Below are 16,001 nucleotides of genomic sequence, written 5' to 3' on the forward strand. Positions count from 1 at the left end.
CTTTGGCCTCCTTTATTTCCACCCTTGAACTCGAATCACACGGGACGAATAATGGCACATCAGCTGCTGGAGCTGCGCAGAATCCCGCTCTCAGAGGTACCAAATCTTCAACTTCCGACCCAAAAAATACAATCAGACGAAGCCGTTGAGGCATGGAAAACGACCCGTGGTTACCAGGACTATGCTTTGTATTTGCGCCGACTCAATGAAGCGGTAGTTGGATGCACCCTCCCATGGGAAAACCCAAATACCAGCCAGGCATGTGTCTTGTAACTCTGTATCGCACAGTTATATTAACTACGGCAAAAAGGCAGTTCTAAAATTAATGTCCCTCTTGGATATTCTGGACAGCTGGGTAACAGAGATCCCGCCGCTAAAAACACCCCAGAGATTCGGAAACCTTGCGTTTCGTACCTGGGGAAAGCGTCTCGAAGAGGTTAGTACTTCAGCCTGGATACCCATTCCACGATCTGTCGCTGAGCTTCTTGATTTTACGTAGGAGGCAGATGGACTCCTTCTCTCTCTCCTTCCCACAGACTTTGCCCCGGTAATTCCTCATGTCCGACCATATTTTATCTCCTCTTTCGGCTCTTTTATGCGCATGGATTATGGCACAGGACACGAGACGTCTTTCGCACTGTTTCTGTGCTGTCTGACACTCGTTCGTTTCCTTCAGCCTACTCCGGAGGAGGAGCGAGATGTCGTACTTGACGTCTTTGTGAGATATCTTCGCCTCTGCTGGAGACTGCAGGATGTTTACATGCTTGAACCCGCCGGCAGTCACGGCGTGTGGGGACTTGATGATTCCTCGTTCCTGGGATATATCTTTGGTAGCGGTCAACTTCGAGGTTCTCAATCCTAATTCTGATCCCGTCCTATTGCTGATTTTTTCTCAACTATAGACCAGACTGAAATAGCGGTATCAGCAGTCCTCCACCCTCCGCTTCCTCCCACAAACTTGTATTTTATGTCGATTATGCGTATTCATCAGGTCAAGCATGGTCCATTTCATGAGCACTCTTCCCAGCTTTACTCAATAGCTATTGGTGTACCCAACTGGGGTAAGGTCAACGCGGGATTATTCAAGATGTATGAGGTACCGTTGTCACTCTTGCCTCCGTCCGCACCCGTACTGACCTTCTCCGACAGGCTGAAGTATTGGGAAAATGTGTGGTGGTCCAACACCTACCGTTAGGTGGGATTCTGGACTGGGATGGCCCCTCGGCACCGACGTCATCCATCCCTCCTTTAGAAAAGTCTTCGTCTGCCGCTTCTTACCATCCTGTCCAGGCACCGTGGCTGCGATCGCAATCCGGAGCCGCTGGCCAATCTAATCAATTTACAATCTCCTCAACGTATCCCACCAAGTCGACGAGGAGGTCTGGTGACCCATATGCTCCGTCTTCCTACGCCACAGGAACGGAGCCCAATGGAGCCTCTTATCGGAGAAGATGAGATTGCCTCCAACGGAAGGACCAGGGCTGAAAGGCGGAATCTCGCAGAAAATGCAAGGGGAACTCTAGCCGTACTGATGTTCCGGTTGTAAAATCTCTGTTTCCGCGTCTCACGTATGGTCACGTCTGTTACCTATTCACAGCCAGTCAGTCATTTGGTCGTCTCTTCTTGTACCTACGTCGCTTTGGGGCATTACAGCGTCCTTGATTTACCCGTCTCTGATGTTTTCAGGCAGCTCTGGCCGGGCCTGTTGAGCAGCTGGCATAACAGAGGCGCGGTGCGTAGCGCCATACAAAGTATTCGTAATTTTCCGAGTACCTAGGTATTCCTTCACCACCGGTGGGGCATCACCTTCACATAAATATAAGAGGATGTGAAGTCAGGGCAAGACAAAGTTCCGAAGTAATTCATGGTCTCACGCGATTACCGGTGAATAATGAAGTCGACGAGAGCCCCGAGTTGGTGCGCACCCACACTAAGAATGATTTCGACGATGTCTCGCACCAATGGCATTTGACCCGTCTTCGTTATAATTGGCTCGGTGCAGATACATCGCTTGACAAGTGATCCATCCACTCATGTATGGACGGTAGTGGATCCGTGAACTCCGTTTCTGGAACTCGAGACACCTATACTCTATACAGAATATTGTCAAATGATCGTACCCTCGATATGCGAACAGCTATAAGTGGAAGGTTGAAACGATCCATGATGAAACGAGACAATTATAAATTTTTTAAGCTTAGCAGGGCTGCGGACGATCGGTGTGGGGTTTTGCGAAGGCAAGAAGGCGTCTTGCCATGAGGTGAGAAGGAATAGCACGCTTTTAGGCGACTCCGATATCAAGTGCCAAAGCCGGGTGGTCGAGACTCGTCACTCGAGAGAACGGCTCATCCTCCGCGGCCCGCCCCTCGGTAGGCGGTGGAAGATCGCTTCCCTTCAGATTGACGTGTAAGTTTGAGTACTTAATTTATGAAGGTGTCCCTGCGTTCCAAAAAAAAAAGATGTTGTGGGTCTGAAGCAGCGACATGACGTGTCGGGTGGATTGTACTATAAGTACCGAACCGACTGTGTAAGAAGATTCTTCATGCCACAATCACAATCATGATCGCGTTGCACAAAAGACCTGCTAACGGCGATTCAGCGACAAGATTCTAACGAACATACGGCAAGATCGCTTCGATTGGTAAATTTTTCCGGAGGTACCTGGTCCGTGATTGAGGTTACAGGGACCGTGCGAGTGTTGAGATAAGTGGACGTGTATTACGGAAGCCTCAGTAGGCGATAGGCAGAATTGAAGGAGAATTGAAGACGTCACAGAGGCTTCGAATGTGATCCATCGATCAGTTTAGATGCCTGATTTCACTTGACAATTGGGGCGGCAAGTGAACTTTGAATATCTCTCATCATCGATCCAGGATGGAAGCGTCTTCCTCGGCGCATTATTTGCAGAGACTTATTTTAGAACACAGCTGCATGTGCGCCGCTAAATCTACAGCCGTCGCCTTTTCACAGTATCGCACTAAAGACCGACTTTTAGATGAAGATGGAAGAAGTTACGAGGACGTGGGTTTTTGATTCAGCTCGAAATAATAGAGTTCACGGCGGCAACTGCGCGCTGGCGGTATTCCGTCATCCCGGATCCAACAAAATATCTTTTTGAGACAGGTGATTCTGATTTTGCTTGTTGTTACATGGAAAAAAAGAAAGTTTGGAGTCAGCATTCCTTGATATTCCGTTTGGTGCCGTGGGTACTATGCCGTCATCAAACTGATTGACCGACCGAAAATCGTTGTTCGTTTCTGCAGCGCGGGCCAAACTTCCAGTCCTTGACAGTATTGCCGTTATGCGGTTAATTGTGCAAAGCGTCCAAGCTCCTTTCTGCTGTGAAATGGGCAACGACCTCATTACCGACCCTGGGTGTACGTTATTATTTTGTTTGTGCGCCTCGTGGTTTCTCGACTAACATGATGCCAGATCAACACAATAATTGATATTTCTTCATATTTATTACTGTATTTTTTTTTTTCCGTCTATGGAGTCTGGACGGACCCCCTGGTTAGACTTTTAATCTCGGATCCCTTTCTGGTGCTCAACTCTCCATATCTTCTGCTGTGTGTGGTCGAGAAATTGGATTTTTCATGGGATCTGTGCTGCGTCCTTCGATAATCAAATCTGGCGACATTTAGGGTGTAGAGACATCCTTTTCTCTGCCTATGCCTATATCTGTATTGTGGAGCAGCGTTAGCACGGTTTTTAACCTACCAAGGATGCTCGAAGTATTGTCTCGTGGTCTACTCCGAACCTCAAGTATCCTGCTTGTCTAGGAAGTCTCCGACAGATGCGCCAAGCAATGTCGTGACCGCAGACCGCTCTGTCCGTAGTGAAAGGGGACATTGATCAGCCGATCTATTCTATCCGAGCCTTCACTACCACCGTCACTAGCGGCTCCATGCAATGTATTCCCCCCGGAGAAGCATGAAGGAACAGTTTAGATGCAACGCGTCTCGAGGGTGCGCTTTACACGAGCCATCAAATCGATCAATAGTGCAGACCGTGCGGTAGCCGCCCGATGCTGGCGGATGTAGTCCAAATCAATTGAAAAGGACAGCTGGTATCGGTCACTTTCCGTTGGCCCCTGTGATCGCTCACCACGGTGAAGGGCCTTTGTTTCCAGGTTCCACTTTGAAGACATGGCGGAGTTTCCTAGAGTATAAATCGTCCCCTTATATTCTCTAGCTCCCTCTGTCCTCTGGGTCCCGAAATTCTTTCACGTCGAGTTTGACATCGTGGGTGCAACGAACGTTGCCCCTCTGTGCAGGTCTTGTGCCGTCTTTTACACGGATCTGCTCCACAATACAGTTTAATACCTCCTAGATGTCGCTGTGGGTAGTGTCCAACGCGATTTATTGAAAAGTGACCGACGATATTGATCAACTTTTCCCTGATCGTCAAGATATCATATTGATCGCAGAGCGTGGAAAGTATATGTTCGCTTTTGCGACGTACATCAGCGCCCCTTCGCCCGAGAACCGATCCACGGACCAGGCGGTTCATCCGCAGGTCATCAGCAACCGTGAGTGTCTACGTATTTTGGTCCCTTTCCGATGGCACCCAGGGGCCTCTGTTCCATTCAGATCATCATCATCAATGATCATGTGCTGGATGAAACTTTGAGCACTTTTCAACCATCAGACGGTCATTCCTTGCATGGGGATTCGTTCCGCATCTCCCACCCCATTCTGACATGAATTTTATTTGCAGATGCGCACCTCCCAATACTTGGAATGGATCGATAAATTGGTAGCACAATGTCCGGTCTGTTCATTTGTGGGCAATGGAGGCCCGTAGAACATTTCTGGAGGTTATGTTATTCGCACCTTGTTGAAGGCCAGACGACACCCTGAGAGTAAGGTTTATCAACGCATGGATGCTGTGGCTTACGCAAGGACTTCTTTTTGCACATGGTTTCGGTACCGACAGAACTGCGATAAAAACGGGTTGGCGGTGTCACAAGCGTGACCGTGGCTTCTCCGAACCTCGGACACGTTTCTCAGGCCCAATCCGACAGAATCCGACTCGTGACGGCTCGATCGAGGATCCAGGCACAATAAGAAAAAAGTCGTCATGATCGAAGACATTTCTTTTTTAGGTAAGTCTCCGATCCGATGCCGGCCCCCCCGATTATCACTTTTTTTTTATCGTTGAATATTGTCACACATCACAGCCACCGCCATCCATTGGTTGCCCCTCTATCATTCCACGGGCGAAAATTGTTTCGAACAATTTTCGATCCACCCGTGCTAAATGGAGAGCCGGGGGCTGATCTCCCCTCAACCGTGAATGTCAATAATGCTTAAGCAAATTCCGCTGCTGCAGGCCACTGACATCCTCACAATGTTCCGTTTCATGGGATGAATAATCGGACCGCAGACATCTCGAGCCTCGCGGTCATCGATGTGTCGTGCGAGTCCCCGTAACCATGAGTGCGATCCGAGTGTTCCTTTGGAAAAAACCCAGCTTGGCGGAAAATAGGCGGCCGAACCTGAAGATGTCGAGAACAGGGAACGGAACCCTGGCTGAATCATTGGAGCAGATGAGATCTCAAGGGGTGGTGCATCTTGCTGATCGATGCTGCCGGGGCCGAGGCCGTCAAATTTGGAGCCGTACTCTCGCTTTCCATTTACGGCACGCATGGAGACCTGTTTACGCGTGGTACAGCCGTATTAGGGTCCCTGAACTGTGATATGCGGCTTCGCAGAAAACAGCCGAAATTGGTGACTACCCAGACCTGTTTCTTTTTCTCCTCTTCCGTTACATCTACCAACTCTGCACCTTCCACACCACGGCCCACCTTCCGTCCCATATACCTCATTCCGGACTCTCAAGCTGTTCCCCCCATCCCACGACGTAGCTTCTATTCTGCTGGCCAATGACAACAGCAATACTTCAGGTATGACACAGCGCGATTCTATTAAAACGCCCATGTTGATATCTGACCTTCGACTGCGCAGGAAACCATGCAACTCTCCCCGCAAGGCGCTGGCGCGCGCTTTCGCCCCTACGCCAGTCCAAACCACCATGTAACCAAAGGCAGATACATCACGAGTAATGATCCGAGAGGATACATGTGCGTCTCTCTGTCGCGCGCCGCTCACTTCCTTGCTCATCATTTCCAGTCCTGTGTATGAATATCCGTTGAACGGTCAATGGATCATGATGGATATCGACGATGGATATATCCTGTGGACTGGAATTTGGAAAGGTATGTTGACATTTCTTCTAGCCAACACTCGGTGGCTTATTCTCTTCCCCCCTCCTCCAGCTCTTGGTCATTCGAAGGGTGAGCGTTTTTTTCCCAGCGTGCCTTTGCACGGTGATGCTCATATGTGTTTTTTTTTTTTTAGCGGACATTGTGAAGATGATTGACTCCCAGCCTGATCTCGCGCCTCTTATTAGGCGAGTCAGAGGTGGCTACCTCAAGATACAAGGTACATGGATGCCATACGAGGTACGATCACCTTTGCACTAAACCCCACTATCTCCCCGACTTACCGTTCTGAACCGTTCTAGGTAGCCCTTAGGTTGTCGAGAAGGTGCGTTACTATTACTCCGTTCAGTGACGTCTCACTGACATTTGCGTTAGGGTCGCCTGGCCCATTAGAGACGAGTTAGTGCCACTGTTTGGGTAAGCAGCGCCGTATTTATACCGCCATAACTGTCCAGCTCACATATTTTGTGGTAGACCCACATTTCCAAGCACATGTCTGTCTCCAGACCAGCCGGGTTACGGTCAAGTTGTTGCTGGCCACAATCGACGACGTGCACGGAGAGGAACCCAGACTCCTGCTTACTCTAGCACCGTAGAACCCGTAAAGTGGAACGTGGTGAAAGACACAAACTCAGACGACTCAAGATCGGACAGTCGAAGAGTACTTCCTGTCTATTCTCCATACCTTTCTCTCCAGGAGCAGCGGTGTGACTTCAACATGGATGTTGACACCTTCCCGCCTACTCTTTCTTGTCCATCTGCGCGTCGTCAGAGTCGGGGGCCGCCACCTCGATATTCACCATATCCACCACCCTCTACACCTTCCAGCCGTCCCTCGCATCAGCTTGTTCCCTTGGATTCACTAAAGTCTTCGCGGAATTCGCGGCCCATAGAACATTTTGTCCTTCCGCCTATTCGAACCGATCGTCACGCGTTGTCCAAACACCTATCGCCATCACCGTATGCCTTGCCTCCGATATCGGCCTTGGAAGACCTCAGAGGCATAGACGTAAACGACTCCGCTGCAGTTCTGCGCCGTCTACGATCCGACGATGATAGCGATGAAGCCTCCCATTCCGAGACGGATCAGCAGTGGGACAGGAGGCGCTCACCATCCTCCCCAACTTCCCCAATTTCCAAGTGGGTGTTTGTCCCTTCTGTGTTTAATTGACAACCATCTCACAGCCTTTGCTTACAGTCCGCAGTCCGCGAACCCCTACTGGCAGAGCTCTTACGGTGATCGTATGAAGTCCGAAAGACGGGCTCATCCGTGTTTCCCCCCCATCACTATACCCTCGTCCGGCGCTTCCCAATCGAGTACTTCTTCAAACGCCTCTCCCATATCTCCTACTACGCCCCACTCAATACCCTCTGGGCTGCCTTCTGTAACCTCATCTGCACCCGTGGACGTGTTCCGTGGGCTTCATAATCCGGGGTGGCCCTTTAAACACTCGGCCGTCGCACAGGAGCACTTGGCTGTGAAGGCAAAGGAACATCGGTCCTTGATGGCTGATTTTTCTGATGAGTCGTCGTCACCACTTCGACCTTGGTGAAATATGTCACCGTTTTAATTGAAACACTATCTTTTTTATAGTTTCATCATAAATGCTTTCGATTTGGCATGTAACAAGCTTGTATAACTATGATACATATGTATATTCACATCTTAATGTTGTACGCATCTATTTCGGATTCTCTTGCGGCACACACTTTGCTAGAATATCTCTGATAGCCTTATTCATCTCGGACTTGTGTTCCAGGTACTATCATTATTATATGTAAATGGCTTCCCTTTTCTTTCCACCTGCAATTAGCACTGGTTATGAAATTTAGCTGGCACCACTGTGCTCAATACCTGGTCCATCATATTGCAGCCATGTTACTTACCGGAGTCTTATCGGTTGTCCTTGTGGCCCATATTTAATGGATTTGGGACTAACGGAAAATATTATACAACAGCCGCGTTTGTATAAAATCATCTTAGCCCCTTTACCACTTGGGCGGCTGGACCTTTCCCTAATACTCCCAAACACATGATCGCACAATAATTGCGTTTATACCAGCCGGCACCGAAAAGTTCGAGGACAGGCTCGAGCTGCAATCTCGATGCCTACCCTCGGTCCACGTTTTTCTACGCAGCACCTCCTTCGATCACTTTTGATCGGAATATACGATAATCACACCTTCGACAGTTCACGTCGTTCCCTCCTAGCCCAGAAAATGAAAGGGGGTCGTGGCATATATGATATTTGTAGAAGCCCTGCATTATTGTCAGATGCTTAGATAAAGAACTGCAGAGATCGTTGGTAACTGCTGGGCAAATATATCAAGCGCTAACCGCACAGCGGCCTTCAATACCCTAAAGAGGAGGGGCCCTTAAGAACACGTTTGTGAAAACTCAGACTGCGCAGCGGAGGAACAGACAGAAGTTTAATAACTGTATTCTCTACATTTCACATCAAATACTTCGGAAGACGTCAATGATATGCAGACACGAGGCTGGCACGGGGACTCACCCAATAACCTTCATCAGTGTAAAACCAACAGTTGTCACAACCTACGAGAAGCGGTCGTTATACAGAGAATTGCCGAGAAGATGTAAGAATACTCACAAGGGTGGCGATAATGCTCGCCGGCACGCCGTTCTTTAAGAAGTCCACATTAGTTAGATAAAGTTCACCCAGCTCGTTCTCCTGTGTCGCACTGTGCCACACATTCAGTACCTTATCCGGTGCAATTGTGACAGGAGAAAGAGTAAGACTCACGCCGTCTGATTCGGGAAGCCAGAAACAGGCATTCCCATTCCAGCGGAACAGATGAGGCCTGTGATGAAGATGAGAAGATTCTTCGGATTACCCTCGAGGCTTGAGCCAACTTCAGCAGCGATAGGCACCAGAAGTACACTTGCGATGGTGTGACTGATGAAAGTGGATACAACCTAAGACATGATATTGCAATGATTCGCGGAATAGCGAAGGCCATTGAGATCAGACTTACCAACACGATAGGAGAAAGGATCATGACAACAGTGTACAAACTGAACCCATCAACCATGTCACGGATTACGATATCCATCACCTCAAGAAGACCGCTCGACATTACCGCTTTGCCGAGGGCAATCCCGCCCATTGCTAGGAAGACGATCGTCCAAGCAAATTGTTCAAAGTCATCCTATGACGCTTCTCAGTAAACTCTTTTGAGACAAAATGCACAAACACACCTTCTTCAACACGCCCGTTGAGAAGAACGCAATGATCGGAATGAGCGCAATCACACCCATATCACCCACATAGCGCTCGATCTCATGGGCCACGCACCAAAGCCCGATGGTGAAGAGACAGATGAAGGACACCCAGTACTGTTTCGCAGTGAAGGCCTCCTTTGTGGGTCTGATCGTCTTGATCTCGATTTCGCCATCACCATCCGGTGACTCAGCGGGCCGGTATGACGCCAAAAGAAGGCCCCATATTAGGAGGATCGAAATGGCAGACACGGGTAGCGCGACAGCAAACCATTTGGCCCAGTCAAGAGGGGGATCCATCTTCTCCAAAGCAATCAAATTCTGGGGTGAGGATATAGGCGAACTTTGGCCACCAATGTTAGCCGCCAGGGCAATCCCCAACTAGCGTAAACAGATATCAGTTTGACGCAAAGCATGACGCATCTTTTGGTGCTCACAATTAGACACGGTCCAAAGGAGGCTTTAGATGGCAATGTTCGTAAAATGGGCTATGCATAGACACCGTTATCGTTTGACGTTCATACAGCAACATATGACATACACGAATGAGCGTGAAGCATAACGTTGGTGCTGCCACATTACTGGAACCGCGGATCAATTCTGGCAAAGAACAGGTGCAGAAGGCTATTCACCTTATCCACATACTGGCGAAGCACGACACGCCCATGAATGCAAGTAGAACGGTCCTCGGCTTAGTTCCGGCCAGGCTCAAAACGCGTGTAATAAGGATCCGATCGATATTCGTCTTGCTGAGCCCGGACGATATCGTGAACCCACCAATGAGAAGCATAATTGTCGGAGAGAACATGACCGAAAATATAAATCTCGAAGTAGATCAGATTCACAGATATCACCTGGCGGAGACAGGAAGACTCACTTGGTCGCAGCGGGAGGCGAAAGGCGCTCATCATTGTCGTCTTTGATGACACGTAAACAAACCGCGAGTATGGGGACTGTCATTGACGTGACGAATAACGGAATAGCCTGTGAAAAAAAAAATGAGGAAAAGGAAAGGCGAGCAGCCAGCCCGAAACAAACCTCTGTAGCCCATAATATTGTACAGAACACAAGGATGGCAAGACACCGGTTGGCTGCTTCACCCTTTATGATCTGGACATTCAACATGGTAATGAAGACGGCCAAGGCCACCGAAACCCATAGCAGCCTTTTAGAAAGTTTCAATCGACCAACTGGAGTAGAGACGTCGACTAGGTCATCATCTTCTTTGAGTCCGTCCACTCCGATAGCTTTGGGTCCTGTGCCCTCGCCCCGCCGTTCACGACCAATCATCTGCCGCCAAACGGTATCTCGCTCCCATGCGATCTGTTCCCGCTGATGCAGTCTCAGCTGTTGCTTGGCAGTGTATTTGTCGCCACGAGTAACACATTTCGTGTACATATCCACTAGGCGCGCGATGGCATCATTGAGTCCGTCTTTAGACTCTTGGGTAAAAGGTTGTGCAACTTCTACGACGTCGTGAAGATAACGGTCTTTGAGATCGCCATACAGGACCTTGTCGTATCTATAGAAAGTTGTATGTTAGAATGACGAATGGGGATAGAAAAGGGAAGTCAACTTTTTCAATATCTTCCGAAATCCCGCATAATTTATCTCTACGTAAGACCTCAACGACGTAAATGAGGTGTACAACGTAGTAATCCGACGTTTATACAGTAGTCGCGTGTCGTACGCAAAATTCGTCTTGGCGGTCCATATTGTGTCAGACGGTGCGGACGTCGCAGTGCCACCGATAAAGGGAAGATGACTCGTAATCTTGCTCAAGGCACGTTTGCTCTTCATCTCATTCCGGAGGGAAGAGGTGCTTTGTTCAAGACCGGCATATTCGTCACTAGATATACTATATCTGTGTCGGGTAGGAGACTCCTCCGGAATTCCAGCTACAAGGCTATGAGTAGACATTATCAATTTATTGAGCCATTTGCGTACCTGTGAATGCGGAAGAACTCCGGCGATGTCTCGAAATAGACGACCGGCGTCGTCGATGTGTGGGATCAGCGATAGGTCCCAGCTCACTGTCATCGTCATCATCATCATCGTATAACCCCTCGTCCACATAATAATTGCCGTCGTTGTATCCTACTTCTTCTTGCTGTATGACCAGGTTCTCGAGCTCTTGTAGTTCCTCCAACAATTCCTTTTCTTGGGCCTCATAGAAAAGCACGATTTTCTTGAGCTCCCTGTCAAGCAAGGGGATAAAAACAGCGTCAGTTGCTGTAGCTTGACGGCCGACCAAGAATGATGTTTCATTGGACTCTAGGTCATGGTATGCATGATCCAATTCAGTCTGCTGCTTCTCGAGCTGATAGATGTACTTCTTTAGTGTCTCGTACCTAGGCAATCGGGTGAGTGAAGATATCGGGAAAAAAAAATACGGATCACACACGCAATGTATTCGTCCCACCACTCGGATACAGCATTGAACTTCAACGAGGAGCTGAGGCCAAATATTTAGTCTGTATTTTCGACACCGACAAAGTGATGAAATACCTAAACTTCATGGTTGATTCGTAGAAATGAAGTCGTGAGTCTGTTCCAGGGCCAAGAAGGGATTAAATAGCGTAGATTCAGCTAAGCAGTCGTAGGGTAATGAACGTGTGCTGCTGACTTGGGCGGAGTAGGGGCATAGCAATCCATCGCACGTGGATCTATTTGGTTCTAACTATTCCACCAAATAATAACACTGCTTGAACCCTAACCACAACTAGTCATCGCCCTCCGTGTTTGTGACGTGTCTTTTCGAGTCACGGATCTATTTACATACTTACTCTCGCCACGTACTTTCTATGACGCCCAAATATCGGACCCCGGTTACCAAAGCCAGAACACTATTGTTGGACAAATGTTGACGGTCGTCGCTCTCTGGACTAGGATAACAATAATACCGTAGCAACCCATCACTAACATTGACTATGGGTGTACAAGACACTTTCCTTTACTGTACAACGTCCCCAACTTCTTTGATAGCTCTTTGAGGAATGCTGGAAGGATCTGTGCCCTTCTTTTCCTAATCAGCTCTTCGTCGACGTCCCCTGCAGCTGGTCCGGCAAAAAATATCGATAATTTCCTCTCCGTTGCCTATTTCCTATTCCCTGCTCGGCCGCTCCCCGTTGACGCCACCGTTATATCCGCCAAAACATCTTTGGGAAGTTTTACAGAATGCCGTTGTCGTAAGATGAGCCGCTCTCAACCTCAGCGCCCAAGAAGACAAACTTGACTTTACTATGACGGCAAACACGCGACGCCTTCTCTAACGACACTTGAAACTTTACCAGAAAACTGGGGCATATAGCATTCCTACTGAAGGCATGACAGCTCCTAACGTCATCTTCGACAACTGTGGCAATTCCTGGACTGTGTCTCGATGTTCCAATACGAAGATGACCATGGATACGGCCGTTGATCGACTTCGCCAGGTACCTGTAGACTTGAGACGCTGTGTTGCGACTGTCGTTGTTCTCGGCGACACAAGTACATACGCGTATACCCTGACCAACGGGGATATACATCTTCAGTGATGAGGCCATCGAAACTTGGTTGCATAAAGTACGTACCCTTGTTTCTTCTTTGGATTATGGCATAACAAAATACACTGCGCAATCAACGCATTCGTCTGGTTCTCATCGGGGACCTCGGAATCGACCTCAAGGTAAATGATTCTTGTGCTCCCGATGAGTATTTGTTGACTAACATTGTAGAGGTACCGTTCATTTCGCACCTTGTTTCGTCTTCGGCACACAAACTTTATTTCTTTCTATTTTGAGGATTGAGGACAAGTCGGCGTAATGAAATTATATTCCCTGGTCCATTACGGTGAGTTACCGTCTGGGTGGGAACATTAGTGCATGAAGAAGCAGCTGGCGTACATGAATGCCTTTATTTAATAGAACGACTCTGTTCGGGAACCACCTGCCTCATCCCTGGAAATTCCTCCGGTGCTCGGTGAACTCCAGGTGTATCTGATTAATGATGCCGTGTCGTTTTCTAATTCAGGTCTTTCACAGTAAACCACAAGCATCGGCATATCTTAGTTGTTTTAGAAACCGTTTCAACTTTCTGATAAGAGAGTGGGAAAATAAAACTCGTACGGGAATTCTGCATCATCGTCGCCAACCGTTTCTGCCGGCAGTGTTAAAGCAAGGCATGGTTTTCATGTAGTATCTATCGTTAAACTTGTAATTTTCTCAATCTTTATTGCCGCCGCATTCTAGAACGGCAGCGGAATTTGATGCCCAATGTTACATGTCTAATTCATAACATCTATCCTGGAAAATCTCTGAAGGACTTCAGTCATACCGGTGCGCGAAGTCCTTTTTGCAAAAACAGTTGCATGATCTGCGCCATCAAAGTACAGCACCTCCAGTTTTCCATCTTCTTTGACCCACCTCTCCCTTCCGTGAGGTTGATCTGTTAGATACTCCCATACTTTCCTTGTTGGAACGATTTGATCTTCCCCTGATAACACCACGGCGGCGTTCTCTCCCTCTAGATCTTCTTTCCACATCACATTTTCGGCCCAAAAGAAATGACGAGCCAGCGTCCGGCCCACATCAGCATCGCGACTGGCAAAATACCAAAGTAACCACTCGTTTGCGTCTTTGGGAGTACGATAAAGGAAATTATAAGTAATATCAGGAAGATGTAAAAGAAATGGGATGGGGTCGATAAAACAGTATGCCGTAATCTTGGTCGGCGGTGGCGGGCCCTCGGTGGCTTGTTGCGACCGCATTATGTGACCGGCAACCACAGTTCCATAAGAGTGCGACGCCAGCACCGCCCGAGTGATGTTCAGCGACGATGTGATGGCGTAGAATTCATCTAGCATCGCCGGACGAGGCAATACCGGCATTGACGTCATGCGCATACTGATAGGCAGGATTTCGATGAGCAGTATGCCCACATCAGGATCCGACGCTACAAGTCCACGAAGGAATGAAATGTACGGGTATAATCCTATCTGAAACTTGGGGATCAGTGCCTTGGATGAGACGCAGCCGAAAAATGAAGGCGCACGCCTATTCCGTGAATGAAAATCACAGGGTTCTTGATTGTTGATCGATGTGGACGGTACCAATACGGTACATGCAGTCCCGTTGAAGCACGTGAAAAAATGCTGAAGGGACGGGGTGGAAAGGCTTGGAACCATTTCTTGGGGGCGTAGTGTCGGAAACCCAGGGATGCCAAGTGGCCAGCTGTGTACATGTCAACGAAGCATACGATCTTAGCATAACATAAAGAGATCAGGATGGTCTTTCTGGAGAAGGATGATGAGCCTTACAGTATACCAAATAAGCGGCCGATGCAGCACTACGACTGGGTCAAATGTTAGCCGCATGCAATTGATGCTCTTATTTCGTCCTTCCTCAAAGTTCGCCCCCGCGAGCGCTTTAACTTCGAGAGCAGAAATGAAGTCGTCTATTTCGCTTCTCCATTGCTCCATTTCATCGGCGTTCTTGCCATCATGTGAGAAAAAGCCCCAGAGAAGCCAGTCGATAACATTTTCCCTCTTGATTGAAAGAATGTCGGAGCAAAGAAACCACTGGGATATATCAAAGACCGTTCTGAAGCAACGAGTAAACAGTGCTTTGCGTTCTTCCTTTGTGAGGAGTTGGGGGGCATAGGTTGCTGGCTATGACAGCGTTCAGGAACGATGGTCGTCCGTAACTCCGGCGTCTTTACGCACCTTAGCTAACGTCTTCCTTCGAGGAAGAAAGACAAACAGATGGAATAATGCCTCGGGTATCGTAAAGAAAGATATCCACGGAGAAATAAGAAAAGAATGACGATACGCAGAAACCACAAGGTAGAGAATGCTGACAGGGGCTACAAGACGGAGAGCAGTGATTGCAGCTCGGATGAAGATGTACTCGGGAAGGGTTTTGCCAATCATTGGCGATACCGAAGAGATAGTCAGGGATGGATGTTTATGTCATGAGAAGAGCTGTTGAGCAAGAATTGGAATCTATCTCACTACAACTGCGGAGTTGAACTTCAATAGCCGCGTTATCCGTCACGCACACGTGACCTGTTTCAGGTCGACGGGTTGAACCTTCCTGACAATAATCTCAGCCTGCTGCTAAATCGACCTAGACACTCTTAAGGCACTCAAGCTTACTGAAACTCATCCTCACCCCGACGGGCATCAGAACGAAAGACAAATGTATGGGTTCCAAAGGTACCATATGTGTGTATCCGCCAGAATTCCGGATATTTGTTGAAATACTTTGAAATACTTTCAAGATCTTCTGTGGCATTCTGAGATCTTTTTGCACGCGCCGCGGCCTGATCTGTAGCTCATTTTGGTCTGTCTCTACTTCAAATTGAAATAAACGGGGCCGCCGACCACTGTGACACCGACTCGCAGATAGCGCAATTGATACCCGAAGCGGAATCAGATCTAGTATCGGAACGCGACCCATGCGAGCCACAACACCTTCTGCTGCGATCTTACTTCGAGTTACCATCAGAGCCTAATTATCTCCTCCTGATCCCGGTTTTCGAGGACTGTCCGAGATC

The 16,001-nt window shown here is 48.4% G+C and overlaps 4 protein-coding genes across 4 annotated transcripts; 2 read left to right on the forward strand and 2 right to left on the reverse strand.

Annotated features, from left to right (window-relative positions):
• The first annotated feature begins 7 nt into the window (after window positions 1–7).
• BT62DRAFT_970521 (Phosphotyrosyl phosphatase activator) lies at window positions 8–1,844 on the forward strand. The gene is made up of 5 exons (XM_043188984.1): window positions 8–258; window positions 311–436; window positions 500–848; window positions 903–1,096; window positions 1,150–1,844. The coding sequence occupies exons 1-5, from the start codon at window positions 52–54 to the stop codon at window positions 1,453–1,455; spliced, it is 1,182 nt and encodes a 393-aa protein (XP_043038142.1). The 5' UTR covers window positions 8–51; the 3' UTR covers window positions 1,456–1,844.
• A 3,925-nt stretch (window positions 1,845–5,769) lies between these two features.
• On the forward strand, window positions 5,770–6,796 carry BT62DRAFT_218075 (DNA-binding domain of Mlu1-box binding protein MBP1). The gene is made up of 7 exons (XM_043180097.1): window positions 5,770–5,908; window positions 5,970–6,085; window positions 6,135–6,220; window positions 6,281–6,298; window positions 6,363–6,466; window positions 6,529–6,551; window positions 6,602–6,796. Exons 1-7 carry the CDS (start codon window positions 5,888–5,890, stop codon window positions 6,645–6,647), a joined length of 414 nt encoding a protein of 137 aa, XP_043038143.1. The 5' UTR covers window positions 5,770–5,887; the 3' UTR covers window positions 6,648–6,796.
• A 1,644-nt stretch (window positions 6,797–8,440) lies between these two features.
• BT62DRAFT_933678 (Sodium/sulfate symporter) lies at window positions 8,441–12,119 on the reverse strand. Its single transcript, XM_043186595.1, has 15 exons — window positions 11,976–12,119; window positions 11,872–11,922; window positions 11,415–11,818; window positions 11,044–11,365; window positions 10,506–10,989; window positions 10,345–10,451; window positions 10,100–10,291; window positions 10,009–10,048; window positions 9,905–9,955; window positions 9,447–9,848; window positions 9,224–9,397; window positions 8,992–9,164; window positions 8,839–8,929; window positions 8,743–8,783; window positions 8,441–8,691 (listed from the first exon to the last, which is right to left on the reverse strand). Exons 1-15 carry the CDS (start codon window positions 11,984–11,986, stop codon window positions 8,685–8,687), a joined length of 2,550 nt encoding a protein of 849 aa, XP_043038144.1. The 5' UTR covers window positions 11,987–12,119; the 3' UTR covers window positions 8,441–8,684.
• Window positions 12,120–13,659: 1,540 nt separating this feature from the next.
• On the reverse strand, window positions 13,660–15,459 carry BT62DRAFT_951638 (uncharacterized protein). Its single transcript, XM_043188199.1, has 4 exons — window positions 15,169–15,459; window positions 14,764–15,114; window positions 14,499–14,705; window positions 13,660–14,442 (listed from the first exon to the last, which is right to left on the reverse strand). Exons 1-4 carry the CDS (start codon window positions 15,373–15,375, stop codon window positions 13,732–13,734), a joined length of 1,476 nt encoding a protein of 491 aa, XP_043038145.1. The 5' UTR covers window positions 15,376–15,459; the 3' UTR covers window positions 13,660–13,731.
• Between the last annotated feature and the right edge of the window lie 542 nt (window positions 15,460–16,001).

The sequence above is a fragment of the Guyanagaster necrorhizus genome, assembly GCF_019112545.1.
Source record: "Guyanagaster necrorhizus MCA 3950 unplaced genomic scaffold BT62scaffold_17, whole genome shotgun sequence".
NCBI lineage: Eukaryota > Fungi > Basidiomycota > Agaricomycetes > Agaricales > Physalacriaceae > Guyanagaster > Guyanagaster necrorhizus.